The 18,896-nt window shown below is 56.2% G+C and overlaps 1 protein-coding gene and 1 non-coding gene across 19 annotated transcripts in view; both read left to right on the top strand.

Annotated features, from left to right (window-relative positions):
* The window catches only part of LOC105491505 (NDRG family member 4), a 49,406-nt gene that overhangs the window by 24,188 nt on the left and 6,322 nt on the right, over window positions 1–18,896 (top strand). For 7 of the 18 annotated variants that reach the window (XM_071084674.1, XM_071084676.1, XM_011758003.2 and 4 more), the window contains exons 2-10: window positions 15–109; window positions 7,118–7,162; window positions 15,994–16,099; window positions 16,343–16,463; window positions 16,548–16,610; window positions 16,761–16,821; window positions 18,238–18,324; window positions 18,409–18,465; window positions 18,777–18,880. In XM_071084674.1, the coding sequence (XP_070940775.1) occupies window positions 38–109; window positions 7,118–7,162; window positions 15,994–16,099; window positions 16,343–16,463; window positions 16,548–16,610; window positions 16,761–16,821; window positions 18,238–18,324; window positions 18,409–18,465; window positions 18,777–18,880 (716 nt within the window). In that variant the 5' untranslated portion in view covers window positions 15–37. Of the gene's footprint in view, window positions 1–14; window positions 110–7,117; window positions 7,163–12,326; window positions 12,497–13,195; window positions 13,286–15,993; window positions 16,100–16,342; window positions 16,464–16,547; window positions 16,611–16,760; window positions 16,822–18,237; window positions 18,325–18,408; window positions 18,466–18,776; window positions 18,881–18,896 lie in introns of those variants that run through there. The other 11 variants (XM_071084675.1, XM_071084672.1, XM_071084669.1 and 8 more) reach the window with 6 other exon arrangements.
* Window positions 9,167–9,273, top strand: LOC112428302 (U6 spliceosomal RNA). The gene has a single exon (XR_003020341.2). It is a non-coding gene; the product is annotated as a U6 spliceosomal RNA (small nuclear RNA).

Raw genomic sequence — 18,896 nt, forward strand, 5'->3', positions numbered from 1 at the left:
CCCTCCCTCCCTAGGCCTCCTGCTCCACGACGTGACCATGGCCGGGCTGCAGGAGCTGCGATTCCCTGAGGAGAAGCCGCTGCTGCGGGGCCAGGACGCCACCGAGCTGGTGAGTTGGAGTCGCGCCTTTGAGGTCTTAGGGCCGAGCGCGCCACCTCGTGGCCAAGAGGGAGACCGCGCGCCTTCCCTGCAGCTGACCCTCCCCAGGGCCGGCCACCCCAAGAAGCCCTGTCCCTGCCTCGGGAGGGGGAGTTCCGGGAGGCCTGAGTGCCACGCAGACCCAGCCAGCCTCAAGGTGGCTTCAGCCGTCTTTGAGGCTAAAGGTGCTACAGGAGAGTTATTCCCGCTTTAATGACAAGAAAACTGATGCACAGAGAGGTGAACCCAGTTGGCCAAGGTCACACAGCTAGTGGGGGAATGAGGCCGTATCAACCCCTGTTTGTGGACAGCCCAGGAGCCCCAAGAGGTAACAACCGGGCAGTGCTGGCCCCAGCAGAGCACGCTGCTCCCCCGTCTGTGCGTTCTTTTCCTTATCAGCCTCCCAAGCCTCTGTGGCACCTGGGCAGGTCTAACCAACGGTGCCACCCAGGGCAGTGGGACAGAGGCATCACAGGTTATGATTTTGTCCCAAAGACCCCTCCGTCATGGGACAAGGTGTTAGAGGCCAGAGTGACTTTCATGCCACCCTTTTTTGTTGTGACAACACCCTGTCCACCTTCCCTTTCCCTCCCTCCCAGTGCCATCATACTGGTGACTGTGAGAGAAACCACTTTGCAAAAAGTATGGGTTCCCTGCTTGTTGGATTCTGAGGCATCAGGGCTGGGGTCCCTGCAAGTTATGCTGCCTAGACCCCCTCCTTTTACAGATGGGGAGGCCAGGAGCCCAGCCCCTCAAATCTACAGGGTGCTGTCCTCTGCCCTGCCCTGCCTCCCCAGCCCTGCCTCCCCAGCCTTCCATCACAAGGAGAGGAGCCCAGGAGCTGCTGAGCAGCCAGGATTGGAACTGTGCAGCCGGCCAGGGATCCAGGGATCCAACCACATGAGGTGGCAGTCCTGCCCCCAAGAAGAGTGCAGTGTTATCTTACAGACAGAACCTTGAGTTAACTGATAAGACGTAGCTTATCCGAGAGTAGCCACAGATAAGCTGCCCTGGTGGGGTGGCGACTGCACATTTTTCAAGTCCTTTATTCTAAGTTTACTTGCTCCCTGGTCTAAGCCTCCATCGGCTGTTGCCCCAGGATGCTTGCAGGATCCTCCTTGATAGTCTTTTTGCCTCTGCCTTTGCTCCGTACCCTTTAAAAATAAGCCATGAGCTGGGCATGGTGGCTCACACCTATAATCGCAGCACTTTGGGAGGCCAAGGTGCGCAGATCACATGAGGTCAGGAGTTCGAGACCAGCCTGGCCAACATGGTGAAACCCTGTTTCTACTAAAAATACAAAAATTAGCCGGGTGTGGTGGTAGACACCTGTAATCCCAGCTACTCAGGAGGCTGAATCACTTGAACCCGGGAGGTTCAACCCCAAGACTGCACTGCTGCACTCCAGCCTGGGCAACAGAGTAAGACTCTGTCTCAAAACATAAATAAATAAAAAGCAAGCCGTGTCAATTCTCTGCTTAACAAGCCATCTCAGTCAGAAATGGAACCCAGGATTGCACCAGCTCCCCAGCCTGTCTCCCAAGCCCGTCCCCAGCTTGCTTCTCTCTAGCCTCCTTGAACATGCCCATCACATTCCCAGTGTATCTGCCTGGGATACACTAGCCCAGAAATTTGCAGGGCTGGCTCCACTCCTTGTTTTATTCAGGCCTCTGCTCAAATACTCCCTCCTCAGAGAGTCCCTCTCTAACCCCTGGGTCTAATATTGAAACCCCAACACGCTCTGGCCCTGGCCGTGTCACTTAGCCTGGTTTGTGTGTGCCCCGCCCCACAGGTTCCCAGGACAGAGATCTATTCTGTTTTGCACCCCCAGGTCTCCCCAGTGCCCCACACAGCACACAGTGGGTTCTCAGTAAAAACATGGGCTGGGTGGAGGCCACAGATGGTGATACAGCTCCGAAGGAAGAAGTTTCTCAGAACTTTCTAAAAAGTCCCTCCTGCCCACTCCTGCCTGTGTCTTTCTTTCTGACTTCTCTTTTCCTTCTTTCTTTCTTTTTTTTTTTTCTTCTGAAACAGGGTCTCACTCTGTCACCCAGGCTGGCGTGCAGTGGTGCCATCATAGCCCACTGCAGCCTCAGCTTCCTGGGCTCAAGTGATCCTCCTGCCTCAGCCTTCCGAGTAGCCAGGATCATAGGCATGTGCCACCACACCTGGCTAATTTTTCCATTTTGTAGAGATGAGTCTTGCTCTGTTGCCCAGACTGGTCTTGAACTTCTGGGTGCAAGTGATCCTCCCACCTCAGCCCTCCTAAGTGCTGCGATGACAGGCCCGAGCCTCTGTGCCTGCCTGCCAGCCTATCTTTTGAGGCATGAAAGCAGAGTTCTGCTGTGAGGGGCCCTCGGGGACCCCTGCATCCCATCACAAGTGCTGAAGTGTGCAGGTTGCGGGACAGCCGCACAGAGGTGCTGCCTGCCGGTATGGGGTGTGCCTCTGTGCCCCGGCAGGGCCCCCTAGCACAATGGGGAGAGCTGAGGGCATCTTGGCCTGATAACTTCCATGCCTGTCTCTTCCAGTGCCCACCTCAGCTGGGCACCCTTCTCTGCCTCATTCTGGCCCAGCCCTCGCCGCCCCTCCCTCCCTGACTCAGCAGGCATACTCCTGCCTGTTCGTGCCCACTGAGCAGCCTGGCGCCACTGCAGGTAGTGTCTCTATCCACCCATCACCAGGACCAGAGTTTGCCACCATGACATCCTCACCCCTGCATGAGGGTCTCCGTTTCAGATCCTGTGGAGGCTTCTCCCCTCCTTCATGAGTCAGCACAGGCCCCAAGCTGTGGGCCTGGGCACATCTGCTTTTTCCAAAGGCACCTTAAAAGCCCCATTCCTGCCAGACATGTTGGCTCACGCCTGTAATCCCAGCACTTTGGGAGCCCAAGGTGGGCCGGTCACCTGAGATCCGGAGTTCAAGACCAGCCTGGCCAACATGGCGAAACCCCATCTCTACTAAAATTACAAAAACTAGCTGGGCGTGGTGCTGTAATCCCTGCTATTCAGGAGGCTGAGGCAGCAGAATCGCTTGACCCTGGGAGGTGGAGGTTGTAGTGAGCCGAGATTGCACCACTACACTCTAGCCTGGGCGACAGAGCGAGACTGTGTCTCAAAAACAAAACAAAACAAAAGCCGACCGGGCATGGTGGCTCATACCTATAATCCCAGCACTTTGGGAGGCTGAGGTGGGTGGATCACTTGAGGTCAGGAGTTCGAGACCAGCCTGACCAACATGGTGAAACCCTGTCTCTACTAAAAATACAAAATTAGCCAGATGTGGTGATGAGCTCCTATAATCCCAGCTACTCGGGAGGCTGAGGCAGGACAATCACTTGAACCCGGGAGGCGGAGGTTGCAGTCAGCCCAGATATCGCCACTGCACTCCAGTCTGGGCGACAGAGTGACTCTGTCTAAAACAAAGCCCCACCCCATGCCCGACACAGTCTCCTGGATGCTGTGACATGGCACCCCATGCAGTCCTACCCCCTCTCTCTGTCTTCAAGAGCTAGTCTGGCGCTCAGGCAGGATTCTCTGGCTCTCACAGACAGATTCTCCTTTTCAGCTGCAGTGCGGAAAGCAGCCATCCTTTTCGCATTTTTTTTTTTTTTTTTGAGATGCAGTTTCGCTCTTGTTGTCCAGGCTGGAGTGCAATGGCGCGATCTCAGCTCACTGCAACCTCCACCTCCCAGATTCAAGCGATTCTCCTGCCTCAGCCTCCTGAGTAGCTGGGATTACAGGCGTGCGCCACCACACCCAGCTAATTTTGTATTTTTAGTAGAGATGGAGTTTCTCCATGTTGGTCAGGCTGGCCTCAAACTCCCTACCTCAGGTGATTCACTCACCTTGGCCTCCCAAAGTGCTGGGATTACAGGCGTGATCCACTGTGCCCAGCCCCATCCTTTCCACTTTCTATTTATTTTTTATTTTTGTTTGGAGATAAGTGTGGCTCTGGCACCCAGGCTAGAGTGCAGTGGTGTGACCATAACAGCCTCCTCCTCCTTCAAGGAGGCTAGAGAGGGCTCAAGCGATCCTCCCACTTCAGCCTCCTGAGTAGCTGGAACTACAGGCATGCACCACCATGCCTGGCTCATTTTTCTATTTTGTAGAGACAGGTAATCTTGCTATGTTGCCCAGGCTGGTCTCGAACTCCTGGCCCACCTCAGCCTCCCAAGCAGCTGGGATTACAATCGTGAGCCACTTCATCTGGCACCCTGTTCACTTTTTAAACGTTCTGCCGTTTGCCAGGTATAAATTCTCTCAGTCCAGTGGGAAGTGAGGATTCCCACACATTTACTCACAGCCTGCCTGCCCGCCACTGGAGCCTGGCTTTTGCCTTTGGAGACTCCAGTGCCTGGCCTGTCTGTGGATCCCTCTGCGCCTGTGTCCCCATCCTGCCTCCCACACACCACTCCTCTGCCTCCCTCTGCACACCCTGCATTTTCTTGGCTTTTGGGTCCTTCCCCTCCCACACCCTTCATCTCCTGGGGCCCCCAGACCCAGAGAGCATACAGCACACCCTGCCATTATCTGCTCCAACGTGTGTGTGTGTGTGTGTGTGTGTGTGTGTGTGTGTGAGAGAGAGAGAGACAGACAGACAGACAGTCAGGGTCTCACCCTGTCACCCAGTCTGCAGTGTAGTGTCACAATCCTAGCTCACTGCAGCCTGGACCTCCTAGTCTCAAGTGATCCTCCTGCCTAGGCCTCCCAGAGTGCTGGGATTACAGATGTGAGTGACCACACCCGGCCTTCTTTTTTGTTAGCTTTTGCTTGTAACAAAACTGCCTCCTCTGTCCTTCTCTGAGATAATGGCCCTCTTAAGGTCCCGAGTATAGACATCTCCGCTGTCTTCTCCTCAGCCCCTTTGTGCAAGGTGAGAGGATCCATTCATCATCAGCCCCAGGCCCTTGTCCTCCCCCTCCAGCCCCATCCCTTCCCTCCTCTCCTCCCCTGCTCCCTGCAGAGCCCCCACAGGCCTGGAAGGAATCTGCAGAAGCCCGAGTGGGTGCGGCCATTCTCTATGTGACAGTCACAGGCAGCCCAAAGCCTGGCTTTCCTCTTTGGGTATGGGAACCCCCAGTTCCTTCTGATTTTCTCCACCACCTGGCCTGCTGGAAAGCAGGTGGCTGAACTCTTCCTTGTTTTGGGAAAAATGGCAGAAATACTGGTTTCATTCTTCTCCCTCCCACTCCTGTGATTTGGGGTCATTTTCCTCCTTGTACTTTCCTAGCTGACTGCTTCCCTCTTCCTCCCGTGGCACCCTATTTCTCATGTGACTGTCTCGGTCATCCGTGGTTTGTTATTTTGTTTGTTTGTTTCTGATTCAGAGTCTCACTGTATCACCCAGGCTGGAGTGCAGTGGCACAGTCTCGGCTCACTGTAACCTCCGCCTCCCAGGTTCAAGTGATTCTCCTGCCTCAGCCTCCCTAGCAGCTGGGATTACAGGCACGTACCACCACACCCGGCTAATTTTTATATTTTTAGTAGAGACAGGGTTTTGACATGTTGGCCAGGCTGATCTCGAACTCCTGACCTCAGGTGATCTGCCTGCCTCAGCTTCCTAAAGTGCTGGGATTATAGGCATGAGCCAGCATGCCTGGCCAATCCTTGTATTTATTTATTCCTTAAAAGAATCTGTAGCAGGCACAGTCCAGCGCTGGGATACAAAGGGCAGAATGATGGGCAACACCAAGCTTCTCCTGTAATCCTCACAACACTGAGGCTTGGAGGCTGAGTGACCTGCCCGTGAGTTCACAGCCTCGCAGAGCAGGGCACAGAGGTTTCTAGGCAGACACAAGGGAAGGCAAGGCAGGACCTGTGAGTTTTCCTTTACCTGGACGTGTGCCGGTTCCTGATTAGTTTCCCTCCCCAGGCCCGAAAGTGGCCCAAGTTTGAGCTGGCCAGCTGCCTTGTCATACAGATAGGGAGACGGACCCAGAGCGGGTGAGTCGCACAGCCACCCTCCCCTTGGCTTCAGGGAGAGCCTGGCAACTCAGATGTGGGGTTCCAGCCCCCGCTCCTCCCCTGGCCATCTGTGCAGCCTCGTAACCTGTGGGCGCATTTTGAGCCTCTCTCCCCTCATTGGTGAAGCCTGATTGTTCATCCAGATCTGTTTGTGTCTGGCGAGCCCCTTCCATGCCAGCTTCATACTGAGAGCACAACCAGACGTAGTCCCACCCTCGTGACGCCCGTGGTCCAGTGGGCAGAACAGGCATTAGCCAGACTCAAACGGTTCACTGTGAAGTAAGCTCCAGTGATCTGAGGCGCAAAGCGACCAGGTCTGGAGAGGTGGGAGCAGCTGCCACTGTACCTTTGTGTGGACTGGAAAAGTCCCCTCACTGTGTGGGCCTCAGCTTCCCCATCCCTACACGTGGGCATGTTAGTCACGCCCACCTCTCCCCTTCCCTCCCTTTCTTCCACCCTCGTCCCCTGATGGTCAGAAAAACATCTACGGTAGCAGGAGGGCAGAGTGACCAACAGCAAGGATTTGCAGTGGGAGATTCCAGCACTTTCTAGCCTGTGACTCAGCCTCTCTGAGCCTCACCCTCGTGGCCTATAAGATGGAATACTCATATCCTTAATGAGGACGCTCACAGGCTCCTCCACCAAGTACTTGGTGGCCAATACCTGGCACCTTGGTGAGCCCTTGGTCAGTTTCATTAACATTGAGACAGACTGGTGGGCTGGGCACAATGTTTCATGTCTGTAATCCCAGCGCTTTAGGAGGCCAAGGCAGGAGGATCATTTGAACCTAGGAGTTTGAGGATGCAGTGAGCTATGATTGTGCCACTGCACTCCAGCCTGGGTGATAGAGTGAGACCCTGTCTCTTAAAAAAAAAAAAAAAAAAAAAAAAAAAAAGAAGAAAGAAAGAAAAGAAAATACAGATTGGGACAGAAATTGAGTCTGCTAAGGCCCCATGGGCTCCCCAGACCAGCTAGGGCCTAACTTGCCACCCCCTCTGTTTGCCTTCCCCTAGGAGAGCTCTGATGCCTTCCTCTTGGCTGCAGACACAGACTGGAAGGTAGGTCAAGGCTCAGACCCCCGAGATGTGGGACTGACAGCTGGCCAGCCCCTCTCCCCACCTGGCCAGGTCCCAGAGGAGGGTCACAGCCCTTCTGTGTGCCCCCAGCCTGTAGCAGTTGCCAGGACCACCCCCAGAGCTCATAGCGGCCCTGCCTGCCCCCTGCCTAACAGAGAGATGCTGGGGTGGGAGATGAACTGGCCCTGCTTCTGTGAATAGCAGGGAAGAGACAGGGTCTCTAGGGGGACTGAGGATGGAAAAGAGAGTGAGGGATGTTGTCATCTGAATCAGCATTTTCTTCCAATGAAAGGCAGGTTGACTCTAAAATAGCTCCTGTTTCCATGACAGCTGTTGCCAGGACAACCCTGTCCTCTTTAGTTGATGCCAGGTTCTCGGTGAAAACTGAAAACGCCCTTTGTTTTTATTCCTCTGGGTGATGATGTTGCTCACTCGGCCAGTCATGTCTCTCCTCTGAGTCCCACAGTGGCCGTTGATTTCCGAGTTTGGGAAAATGCCTGACAGCAGACACAAGGGAACCCTGCTGGGTTCCAGGGCCCCGCTGGCCACCCCAACATGCTGAACCAATTACACAAGGGAGCCCTGTTGGGTTCTGGGACCCCACTGGCAATCCCAACATGCCAAACCAATTCAGACCCTTCCTTCTGTAAGGTGGAGCCAGCCCCCGGGTCACTGTCCTTGCCTGGGCCTGACCTGGTTTGGGGTCAGCCTCCAAGCCCCGTGACAGCACCAGCCACATGGTCTGGACGCAGGGCTGACACGGAGGCGGGGCTCCCTGTTGGCTCCTCCCCCAGTGGGAGCTACGTGAGGATCAGTGTGAGAATCTGGGCCTGTGTGCTGGTCCCTCGGTCACGTGCCACTTCAAGGACGAGAGGGGAGACTCAGGGCAGCCAGTGTACATGTGCTCAGATCCCCTGGGAATGCCATCTGCAAGCAGAAAGGGCTCTGGAGCTGGAAGGAGAGGCCGGGGTTCCAGCAGTGGGGAGTGAACGGGAGCCTGGGAGGAGGGATGGGAAGGAAGTGGTCGGGAGCCGGCCCAGGCTGGTGGAAAGGGACAACTGGAGATCAGGACAGGCTCACCAGGGGATTTTCTTTGTCCTCCATGCTGCACATGAGGATGGGCCGTGCAGGCAAATGGGCCCTGGAGGAAGGGGTTGGCCAAGTAAAATCCTAGAGCACCCAGCCAGTGCCTCAACACACTGATCCCACAGCGTGGGAGGCTGACAGCAACAGTGCTGATGCCAGCCCCAGCACACAGGCCTACGGTGTGGGGGACAGGCAGAGGGCATTCCTGGAGTTGTGGAGGAGACCTCTGGGTGCCCAACTGCTGCTGTGAAGCTGACTCTGCCCACCGAGCCCTCTGAGCTGCAGCCCTGGAGTTGCGGGGCCCGGGTTATGTGGACCCCGGTTCTCAGGACCTTTGCTCGGTAAAAGGCAGGTTGCGTTAAAAGGCACCTTCCTGTCCCCTCCTGTCACACCACATGGAGGCAGCATTGTTTTCGTTTTTTGTTTTAGAAAAGCAGCCACAAGAATGGATGGTTGTTATCTGGGCCAAAGCCTGGCAGGGATTTTATCTCCTGCTCACCATGGCAGGCGTTGTCACTGTCCCCTGCCTCTGTGGGGGCAGCCAGTGGGGGAGGTAGTGTAGCAGAGGGACTAATATGAGCCAGACAGACCTAGGTTCTGGCCTCGCCACTTCCAAGCATGTGACCTCCAGCCCAAGTCACTCCACTCATCCACCGCATTTTCATGGAGACAGGCAGCACGGACTTCCCGAGTGTATCTAAGGCGATGGTGTCCACGGGCCCCTCATATGGACACTCAGCTGACCGTGACGAATGACCACTAGAGTGTGGAGTTAGCACCAAACTGCCTGGGTGTGGTTCCTGGCTCTGTGCCCACTAGCTGTGTGACATTAGGCAGATTACCAAACCTCTCTGTCCTTATCTGCCTCATTTGTAAAGAGGGTATTAGGAGATAAAATGAGTGCTTGCCCCAGCAGCACATATACCAAAATTGGAGTGATATAGAGAAGACGAGCATGACCCCTGTACAAGAATGACCCACATATTCGTGAAGCCTTCCGTACTTAAAATAAAAAATATCTTCCAAAAAGAGGATACAGGCTGGGTGCGGTGACTCATACCCGTAATCTCAGCACTTTGGGAGCTGAGGCAGGTAGATCACTTGAGGTCAGGAGTTTGAGGCCAGCCTGGCCAATATGATGAAACCCCGTCTCTACTAAAAATACAATAATTAGCCAGGTGTGGTGGCAGGCGCTGGTAGTCCCAGCTACTTGGGAGGCTGAAGCAGGAGAATGGTTTGAACCTGGGAGGCGGAGGTTGCAGTGAGCAGAGATCGCACCATTGCACTCCAGCCTGGGCAACAGAGCAAGACCGTGTCTCAAAAAAAAAAAAAAAGAGGGATAGAGATGGGTAAAGTGCTCAAAGAAAGCCTGTCACCTACAGGACATTTGAACATAGTGTTTACCACTCTTGATTCTGAGACCTCAGGCCCACCCAGAGTGCTGAGGTACTAGTAGCTGCCGCTGCTTACTAGCCAAGTGACAAAATTACCTAATGTCTCCATCTCTCAGTTTCCTCATCCTTTCTCTAGGTCCATGAGGATTATATGTATTATCCTTGCAACTGCCTGTGCAGTAGGCACTGCTGTTTCTCCCATTTACATATGGAGGCTCAGAGAGGTTGACTGACTTCCCCAAGGTCACACAGCAAAAAAGTGGCAGAGCTATGAATGGCATCAGGGTTTGGCTGGCAAGACCTGAGGCTACCTTGTCTGGCCACTATAACTGCACAACCGCCAGAAAAAAGGGCCAACAATTTGGAGAGGCACACAGACTGCCCCATTTCTCCCTTGCCAGGGCCTGGGCAGGGATGGGGTCAGATCTGGAGTGATTTGTGCAGTTTTTTCTGATTCTTACAGCAGGCTGGTGAGAAAGGCACACAGTCCCTGCTTTACAGTTAGAAGCCTGAGGCACAGAGAGGTTAAAAAAAAGTCTTGCCCAAGGTCACCCAGCTAATAGGGGGCCACGAGGGACTTAAACCCAGGTCTGTGAGTTTGCAGGCAGTGAGCTGAGCAGTCATGGAGGCTGTGGCTTGGAATGGTCAGTGTCGCAGTTCAGCTTGTCACCTGGGTCCAAAGGTGGGGAGAGGCCACTCAGGGATCAGAAGTTGGAGTGGGCATAGGATTGGGTGGGGCTTTGGGGGACATGGGAGGGCTTTGTGGGCAGAGCAGAGGGCAGGGCTGTGCCTGTTTTGCAAGCCTCTTCCTGTGCCACAGTGGCTGCAGGAATGGGGAGCATAGCCAGGAGGTGATGGGCCAGGGGGACTCCCCATTGTACTTCCCTGCTGCCCTGGGGAGCACAGGGCCTATCAGTCTGCCCTAGGTCTCCAGAGTGAGAGGTGAGAGATGGAGTAGGTGCTCCCAGGCAGAGGGCATGGCCAGCAATAGTGTACATAACAGGTATCGACCAGGTCACCAGGTACCCAGAGATGAGGAGATGACCACTTTCTCTAAGGGCAGTCGGCCAGCATGCAGGGCTGTCAGCATGGGCTGGGGTGAGTGGTGTGTTCCTTCTTCAGCAAGACAGGGAGAGGAAGCCGGATAGGAGGCAGCTACTGATGTTGATATGCCCACCTCCTGTAGACCCACCCGGCCCTCGTTCCTGGAGGCAACCAGTTTGGGGCTTGACTCTCGGGTCTCTGGGGAGCAGGACACTAGGGCTATCTTAGGCTCTGTGCCCTGATCCCACCCCTGCTCAGGCCCTGGCAGGAGAGAAATGGGGCAGTCTGTGTGCCTCTCCAAATTGTTGGCCGTTTTCTGGTGGTTGTGCAGTTACAGTGGCCAGACAAGGCAGGGTCAGGTCTTGCCAGCCAAACCCTGATGCCACTCACAGGTCTGCCACTTCTTTGCTGTGTGACCTTGGGCAAGTCAGTCAACCTCTCTGAACCTCCATATGTAAATGGAAGAAACAGCAGTGCCTACTGCACAGGGAGTTGCAACGATAATACATATAATCCTCATGGACTATATTTGGGAGCACGGGCACGCAGCATCCCCCTTCTCTCTGTGGCTCCTGCTCTCCCAGCCTTAGGCCCCCTCCTCTGCTCCTCTCCCTGGCCTATTTCCTCTCCTCCCGTGCACTTCTTGGTCTTTATTCTCCTCTGCTCACTCCACCTGCAGACCTCGGGTGAGCTCACCACCCAGATCCTTGCTTCCCAGGAGGATAGGGCACGGAGCCTGAGATAGCCCTAGTGTTCTGCTCCCCAGAGACCCGAGAGCCAAGCCCCAAACTGGTTGCCTCTGGGAACGAGGGCCTGGTGGGTCTACAGGAGGTGGGCATGTCAATGTCAAGAAGCTGCCTCCTAGCCCCGCTTCATCTCCCTGGTGGCCTGGAGCCCCTGTCAGCAGGGTGAGGGTGGGGAGGACAGAGCTGGTGTGTGCCTGACCATACCCTTGGCCCTGCTATCTGCCCAGGGCCCCTGGCCCCCAAACTCCACTTTCAGTGTGTGGGGAAGATCCTGCATCTGCGTGGGCAAGGTGGGAGAAAACCCTGGTGGGTGGAGGAGCAGCTCTCTGAAGCAGGGTGATAACCCAAGTTGCCCCAGAAAGCAGCAGCTCCCCAGGCCTCCTCAAGGTTAAGCGATGCAACCTTCCTGATGGGGAGGCTGGGCCTGGGGATCTGGTCCCCAAGATCCTGTGCTTGGGGCCCTCTCGGGCCCTCTATACTCCCCAAGGTGTGGGTCAAGGGCTGTAGCTGTCTGGGCAGTGCCCATGCACCCTGCCCTGCCCCGCATTGGTGAGCTGTGCATGTCCGTGAGGACCCTGTGTGTACCTGACATGGGTGAGTTGGTACGTGTGACCTCGGCTCCTGTGTTTGGAGGATCCTATATGAGCTGCAGCTCTTGGCGTGTGCCTGTGTGCTGGGGGCGGATGCAGGGGCTGGGGACCATCAAGGATGATATGTGGCTGGGGTGGGAGGAGCAGTGACAGGGCTGGGGCAAGGAGGACTTCAGAAGCCAATTGGAGCCAGGCTTGTCTCCCAGCAGCCAATCTGGGAGCCGGGGCTCCGGGCAAGCGAGTGGCTGCTCGGAAACCCTGCGGGGAGGAGGGGCCAGCTAGGCTGGGCCAGGATCCCTGTATAAATGGCCCAGGAGCTGTGCCCCATCTCAGAGCCGACCATCTCCCACTCAAGCTGTCCCCGCCCTCTGGACCCGAGTGACTCAGGCCTTTGTTTGTCCTTCCTGGTAGAGGCGGGTTCCCTCCCTCGGCAAGATGCCGGAGTGCTGGGATGGGGTGAGTGAGAGCGCTACGGGCAGTGAGGTGGGCCGGGAGGATGGTGCATCCTTATGACCCACTGTAGGGAGGAAGTGCCCCCCTCAGCCCACATCTGGTGGCAGCCCTGCCTTCAATAGCCTCACCCTGGGGTCCCTGAGACACGGCCAGAGGGCTCCAGGCTCCCTGGTGATCCTGTTTGCAGGAGTGGCTGGGGGCAGCTGCTAGTCAGAGCCCATAGCAGGGGCTAGGGGGAGTGGGTGGGTGGGGGGTGGGTGACATATCTGCAGGAAATGGAACACGGAAGGCACAGTCTGATTTGGCTGCATTGCCGTGTGGACCCGGGCGCCAGTGCCTGCACGTCCCACTGACCGTGTGCCCTCTGGTGTGCGCTTGGATGGTGTCTGCCTTGGTGGTGCCTGGGGCCATCAGGCCAGGGGGCGGGGGGGTTTTTGGTCAGCCCCCGAGGCTGTGTACCCAGTGTGCGTGCAGGGGCTGCCGTCCGAGTGGGCGGCCGTCTAGCTTGTTTGGATGGCTGTGCCAGTGTGATGGGAAGGACGGGCAGCCTTTTCCTTAGGAGTTGCCTCACAGTTCCCAGGGCTCTGCTGCGCCAGCCGGGCAGAGGCAAGGAGGTCTGGGCCACACAGGAATGATAGCCTCAGGCAGGGGTCCCTGCTGGGGAGGAACGAGGAGGGGTTGCCTGCGTGCCTTATTTTGTAGGTGGGGGAAGGCAACGCTGGACCCGTGAAGCTGGCAGGGCTAGGGGACCCCAGGTGGAACCCAGGGCACCTCCTCTCGCCGGGGCATCAGGTACCCCGGCTCCTTTCTTCCTCAGGAGGGAGAGGCAGGGGCAGACTCACCCCCACCCCCGGGCCCCACACGCCTGCCCTGCCGGTTCCGCAGACCATAGGTCACCCCGCACACCCCGAGGCGACGACGTCAGCACCTGCCCGCCCATGCAGACCCTGTCCCCTGAATTATTGATGCGGCTGACAGGCCGAACCACAGCAGCACCACCACCAACTCCCACACCGGCGGAAAGCCCGGCTCAAAGCACCCCCCGTCCCCTGCAGTGCTCAAGGTCACAGGCGAGGGGAGACGAACAGGCCGAGAGGAGCCGCCACAGCCCCCTTCCCTGCTGCCGCAGTGCTTCCCGCCTGCGCCCACCTGGAGGCGGGGCCGGCTCTGACGTCACCCAGAGCCAATGGGAGTGCTGGGCCCTGAGGGTTGGGGGCCTCAGAGTGCACCGCACTGTGGCCCTTGGGGCGCTGCCCTTGCGCAGTGCTCCAAGGGACGGGGATGCTTGGCTTCGATTGGGCTGAACTGAGTCCTGAGCTCCCCGCAGAGGGTCAGAGAAGGCGTTAGGGAGGTGGGCAGCAGGGTTCAGCGAAGGTCACTGGGCTTTGTAGGACAGGCAGCCCGGCGACGCCCAGGCCCAGCCCCAGCCCCAGCACTTCCCATCCTGGGAGATGAGCCCTAGTAGGGTCTGACCACGTCACCTCAGAGGGATGGGGACGGGGCGGCCACACCAGGGGTGGGAAGAGACAGTCGGAACCTGCTCAGCAGCGGAGGGCAGACACCCCTCGCAGCCCTCACGTTGACCCGCAGGCTGCGGATCTGGGTTTGGAAGACACCGCCCTGGGCTCTTGACGTCTGAACCCGGGAGGATAACTGTCCTTTATGCAGCCGGAGGCGCATTGCAGCTGTTCTGCAGTCCCACCCTCCAAAGCTGAGAGAGCTCACAGGGTGCTGTGAAGGGGCTGCCTGGTCAGGAGCTCCCTCGCGTGGAACCTGATCTCCTGTGAACATGCAACCTTCAGTGCACCGTCCTGGCCCCTGAGACTGGCACCTGGCAGGGCCACCCTCCCTACTCTGGGATTGACCTTGGGCAAGTCATTCCTCTTTCCCAGCCTCAATTTCCTCCTCTATGGCTTGGGTCTATGTGGGAAGTAAATGAGAAAAGTGTGGGTCAGTGGTCAGTGACTGGGAAGTGTTCCTGGATTTGATGGGCCCGGAGAAAGGACAGGCCTGGGATGGGAGGGACTGTGTGGCCTGTCCCCTCTCAGCCCTGGTGTGGCCTCCTCATCCCCTGAGCCACATGGCTCACCCTAAGGCTCATTACCAGGGCCCTCCTGGAGGACGACAGGGAAATAAACAGGGCCTGTAAGCCAAAACGTGGCCCCCAGGGTAGAGCCTTTGGCCAGCAGGTTGGTGCCAGCTTGTCACTCCATACTGGAGACATAGGCCTGGACAGTTGTCCTCTGAGACCAGACCCACTAATGCCAGCCCCTGAGCAGCTGTCTCCCGCTGTCTAAATCTCCTTTCCCATTCGGAGGCAGCAACTCAGGTTCTTTCTAAACCAAAGTATCCTCATCTGCAAAACACTAGGGTTCCTGTCTCTTGGGTAACGTGCAGGAAGCCTGGCACACAGTAGGTGCTCAGTCACTTGATGTTTCTTTCATGTCCTTGACCCCAGCCTTATCTCCAACTCACTGGGCCACTCACATGGTTCCCAGGGCTCACGATGATGCAGAGAGGATCTGTTTATTCAGCTCAGACGGCCCCTCTTGAAGGTTGCCCATCCAAGTGTCTAAGAATGCCCAGTTTGCAAAGGGACCAATGAGGAGGGCATCCCCCCAAGGCCCAGGGATGCCCTAGCATAATAGCCCCTTTTCCGGGACTTTCTCCAAGTGCTAAATGCTCCACAGATGTTGGCTTGTCTAGTTCTCACAAAGTGCCTATGAGGTGGTTCTGGATGGAGATGCTGAGGCACAGCAGAGAAGTAACGTGACATGCTCAGATGCACAAGTAAGGGGTCGAGCCAGGTCTTCCTGAGGAAGTAATGACCTTGAGCAGCAAAACCAAAGTTGTGAACTCAGGATCCCAGAGGAGGCTCTGCAGAAGGCCTCTAGAGGAGATGGGGACGGGGGTCTGACCGGGCCTGCCTGAAGGGAGCCCTTGGGGATGCTGGGCTCACAGAGAAGGGCGTTCAAGGTGGAAGCAACCGCATGTGCAAGAGCCTTAGAGTGGGAACCAGGGGCAGTGTGGGGGCCGGGGCTAGGCTTGGCTGGCATGGGGTGTTTACTGAGGATTCCAGGCAGGACCACTGAGGCCGTTCCCCTGCAGCAGCAGGAAGCGCCTGAGATTTCTGAGTGAGAGAGGGGCTTGGGCTGGGGAGGCAGAGCTGTCCAGGAGGGGCTGCTGCAAGATGGAGAAAAACAGCCTCCTTGGACCCTCAAGGGCTGAGGACAGTGGCGGCACAAACTGCTGGTTGGTTTGCAGAGAGGTCCAGAACTTCCCCACGCAGACCAGTTCATGTCGTCTCTGTGCTGAACAGGCCTGAGAAGGGGTGTTCCATCCATTCAGTCCTCTCTGGGGGCTTCTTGGGGTGATGAGAACAGGATGCCCCAAGTAGGGGTTCTACCACATGCCTGACAGGCACCAGGCTGCACCACCTCATTCCCCAGAGGAGCCAGGAGCGGGGCTGCCCGGTGTCCAGCGCGGTCTCTCCCCTCCAGGAACACGACATCGAGACGCCCTACGGCCTTCTGCACGTGGTGATCCGGGGCTCCCCCAAGGGGAACCGCCCAGCCATCCTCACCTACCACGATGTGGGCCTCAACCGTAAGTGCAGCCCAGCCTCAGTCAGCCCTCCTCTGCCTCCCATCAGCAGTGAGGCCCGCGCCCTCCCCACAGGGCCCTGTCAATCCCACTCGCACTTAGCTCTGTTGCCTTCGCCCTCTGGGCCTCCATTTCCCCGATGGACCTGAGGCTGACACTTCTGCCTTGTGAGCCCTCTGGGGGCCTGGCCTCCCTTCCAGTCCCCCGGCCCCTCTGCTCAGCCATAGTGGAGGTGTGTCTTTGCAGACAAACTATGCTTCAACACCTTCTTCAACTTCGAGGACATGCAGGAGATCACCAAGCACTTTGTGGTGTGTCACGTGGATGCTCCTGGACAACAGGTGGGGGCGTCGCAGTTTCCTCAGGGGTAGGTACCCGGAGCCCCCTCCGCCTGTCTCCAGCTCTGCACCCCAGGCCACACCTGGGCCCTGACCTCCTGCTGTGCCTGCAGGTACCAGTTCCCCTCCATGGAGCAGCTGGCTGCCATGCTCCCTAGCGTGGTGCAGCATTTCGGGTGAGTGCTAGGGCCCAGGGGTGCCTACCCCGACTGCAGAGCCACCCGGCTTCAGCTGAGGGCTTCAGGCTGTGGGCAGGGCCTGCTCTGGGTGACATGTATGGGAAATGGCACCCCTAGCCCTAGAGTGACCAGCCTGTTCTGTACCAGGTTCAAGTACGTGATTGGCATTGGAGTGGGTGCCGGAGCCTATGTGCTGGCCAAGTTTGCAGTGAGTGTCCCCATGCCCCCATTACCCCAAACACCCGGGCAAGCCAGGGATCTCCCTGTGGTGGGGACCGGGGAACCCTTCAGCCTTGAGGAACTGTCTCTGCTCTTGCTTCTCCTCCTCCCACCTCTTCTTTATGTAGAAAACCTCTTTTTTCTTTTTTCCTCCAGGGAAATTAACTTTTTTTAAAAAGAGGTTCCTTTCTCCATATGGTTTTCTCGAGAGACTACAAACTATAACTTGCTTAAACTATTATCCAAAGCCAGAATTTCTAGTAGCAACAAACTATACAACTAACTGCTGCTCTAGCCACTAAATAAGGATCGTCCTTCACTAATTGCCATGGTATTTCAACATGAATAATTTTTTCAGCAAAAAATTTTATTGTGGTTGGGAGGTTTAAAGAAGCACATTTCAAAAACATCATTATTGGATAGAAATTCACAAGCTTTTCATCTCTAAAAACAAGCCAAAAAAAAAAAAAAAAAACTTAATTTTTCAGGATCTAAGACATTTCCTACTTCAAAAGAAATGACCAAGAATTTTCAATCCAGTTGCAATGTCAGCACTTAATCATTTTGTTAACTGGAGGCCATTCCCTGCCACCCTAGACAAGCTTGATGTGGCTATGCTGTTTTTCTTTAAACATGGTCTAACAGTTGAAGAGAAAATCCCTCTTTTGCAATGCCTAAGGCAAAATAGGCTTTAAAAGATTGATTTTTTTCTTAATTTATATCATGAGGGCTTCATTTTCTTTCTTTCTTTTTTTTTTTTTTTTTTTTTGAGATGGAGTCTCGCTCTGTTGCCCAGGCTGGAGTGCAGTGGCACAATCTCGGCTCACTGCAACCTCCACCTCCCTGGTTCAAGTAATTCTGCCTCAGCCTCCTGAGTAGCTGGGACTACAGGCGCATGCCACCACGCCTGGCTAATTTTTGTATTTTAGTGGAGACAGGGTTTCACCATATTGACCAGGTTGGTCTCGAATGCCTGACCTCAGGTGATCAACCCACCTTCGCCTCCCAAAGTGCCGGGATTACAGGCATGAGCCATGGCGCCTGGCCAGGGCTTCATTTTCTATAAAAGCAAAAAAACAACATGCTTAAGATTTTAAGATGTTTAATACTCAATTTTGCAATAGCACCATCTTCAAAAATATATTAAGAGCTGATTCTGTTGAAAGAGCATGTGTGTGTGTGTATGTGGAGGGGTGGAAACAATGATAGAGATTCTAAATAAATCCAAGAACTGTGAAGGGTTGGGTGAGAGGAGGACAGGCAGGGCATCTGGACATGGGTATGCGCGCACGGACCCAGCTGCAGCCAGGCGGCTGATCAGCGGCACCTTGAAGACTTCACAGAGCATTTCCACCGTCTGCACCCATCCTGGCCTCGCCCAGCCCTGTTTCCCCTCTTACTGCAGCTCATCTTCCCTGACCTGGTGGAGGGGCTGGTGCTGGTGAACATCGACCCCAACGGCAAAGGCTGGATAGACTGGGCTGCCACCAAGGTGTGTGTGGTGACCAGGGATGGGGTGGGTGTACCTAGGGTGGGGTGAGGGGTGGCACTCACGCTGGCGCCCTGCTCCCTGCAGCTCTCCGGCCTAACTAGCACTTTACCTGACACGGTGCTCTCCCACCTCTTCAGCCAGGTAAGGGGGCGGGGCCTTCTGCGGATCTGGGGCACTCTGGGATTTGCCCCTCCCGGCTTGGCAGGAGGCAGGCGGGTGTACTTGGCATCTGACGTGGCTCACTCCAGATTGCATCTCCATGATGCTGAGGCATCTGAAAGACAGACATCCCCTCCCAAGGCCCCACCTCCTACTTGCCCACACTCTCTCTCCCCTGCCTGCTGAGTGGGGCAAGGGCCACTCTGGCAGTGACATCTGCCGGCCCCCTCTGAGCCTGCGTCCCTCTGTCTGTCTGCTCTTCTGCACGCCCCCATCTATCCCCCTGGGCCTAGGAGGAGCTAGTGAACAACACAGAGTTGGTGCAGAGCTACCGGCAGCAGATTGGGAACGTGGTGAACCAGGCCAACCTGCAGCTCTTCTGGAACATGTACAACAGGTGCGGGTGGGGTCAG

Source organism: Macaca nemestrina, chromosome 18, assembly GCF_043159975.1.
Source record: "Macaca nemestrina isolate mMacNem1 chromosome 18, mMacNem.hap1, whole genome shotgun sequence".
Taxonomy (NCBI): domain Eukaryota; kingdom Metazoa; phylum Chordata; class Mammalia; order Primates; family Cercopithecidae; genus Macaca; species Macaca nemestrina.